This window comes from Diaphorina citri, unplaced genomic scaffold, assembly GCF_000475195.1.
Source record: "Diaphorina citri unplaced genomic scaffold, Diaci psyllid genome assembly version 1.1 scaffold11989, whole genome shotgun sequence".
NCBI classification, from domain to species: Eukaryota; Metazoa; Arthropoda; class Insecta; order Hemiptera; family Psyllidae; genus Diaphorina; species Diaphorina citri.
Window position 1 is genome coordinate 1 of NW_007389360.1, and position 1,554 is coordinate 1,554.

Consider the following 1,554-nt stretch of genomic DNA (forward strand, 5'->3'; position numbering starts at 1 on the left):
TTTTCTTTTTCTTTCACATTAACTTCCGTCTCATGATTAAAAATATGAGCGTTCACCCCCCAAAAATCTGAAATTGCTCCCAGGGGGGCAATATCGCCCCCATTGAGCTCTCAATCCCCACTGAAACAATTATTCCAAACATAAGTATGTTTGGCCAAAATTTCTTTCAGTTTGATTGAGAGCAATAATTTTTGTTCAGAAATAAGAGTGTTAGAATGGATAAATTGTAACCAAACTTTGATTTCAGCTGCGGCAATGTGAACTGGGCTAGAAGACAAGCATGCAATAGATGCAAGACTAGCCAGTTTGATGAAGTGAACATGATCAGTCCTGATGAAGTGTTTGATGATGATAACATGAGTGTTCATAGCTCTCTCAGTTCTCTGGTGACTCCCCCTGGAATGGAGAATGATTCAGAATTCAGCTCTGATGAATCTGATGGTGCTAAAAAACAAAAATGGCTCAGTAACACAATGAAGATGTTTGAAAAGGTATGTGAGCTAGATAATGATTAAGTATAATCACCTTTTCCTGGTGAATAGGGACATTTAAGTTTTGTTGAATTACTAACTTCATTCTTTTTTTTTCTATGATTACTAACTTCATTCTTTTTTTTTTCTATGATATCAGGGGCTCAATGACCAATTAAACTCACTTGGAAATGGGAGGCACAATTGGATCCAAAATGCTATGAGCAAATATCCTTTATGTGTTAAAGATAAATCATATTTGGCAACATTAATCAAAATCAGACTATAACTTGGAACTCACTTACTGTAATAGCTTGCTCAGTGTGATTTTTCAATACTACTAGAGCTTTGATTTCTTTATAATGCTGAACAAAGTAATGATGCAAACTTTGTCATATTGGAAATCAAAGTAGGTATGTACTGTATTTAATGAAAGATCTGATTATGTTTTCAGTTTGTGGATATTCTTATGGATTTAACCAAGGAAGAGGCTGTGAATGACGATGTTCAGGTGGATAAAGAAAGGGTCCGAGATACTCTTATTGCTTTATTGTTAACAAACCTAGCAGAGGGTAACTTACCAGACTCAAGTGAACTTCAAACCATGGTAAGTTATTTCATGATTGTAAGTAATCTTAATATGAAAAGCACAGATGTTGCACCATATTCCATAGTAAAATTTTCTCTGGTTGATAGTTATATATTATATTTTCGTGTCCAGAAATTACACAAGCAACAAATGAGTTAAAAAAATTAATAACTGGTTGATAGTTTAACTCCATACTCAAAAAACCCACTCCAAGGCTTGGGTGTAGGGGGCAAACAGCCCTAAAGGATGAGTTGAGCTTCTACGGGTCTATGAATGTCACCTTTCACATGAGACAAGTATCCCTGATATTTATTAGTTAATAGTTCTCAACCAACCTCAGTGGTGAAGTTGTTAACTCGTTGGACTTTGGATCTGGAGGTTGGTGGTTTGAGTCCAAGTCATGTTGTAAAATTTATCTAGGTGAAATAATCGGTGAACGATGTTTGTAACAAGCATTTAAATATGCTTAACACAATTAAAATTCCTCCTTTTTTT

At 35.0% G+C, this 1,554-nt stretch overlaps 1 protein-coding gene across 1 annotated transcript; it reads left to right on the top strand.

The window, feature by feature from the left end:
* Nucleotides 1–237: 237 nt before the first annotated feature.
* On the top strand, nucleotides 238–1,077 carry LOC103522852 (the record flags this gene model as incomplete). The annotated part of the gene is made up of 2 exons (XM_008487940.2): nucleotides 238–491; nucleotides 925–1,077. Coding segments are annotated over exons 1-2 (324 nt in total), but the record flags the coding sequence as incomplete, so codon positions are not given.
* Between the last annotated feature and the right edge of the window lie 477 nt (nucleotides 1,078–1,554).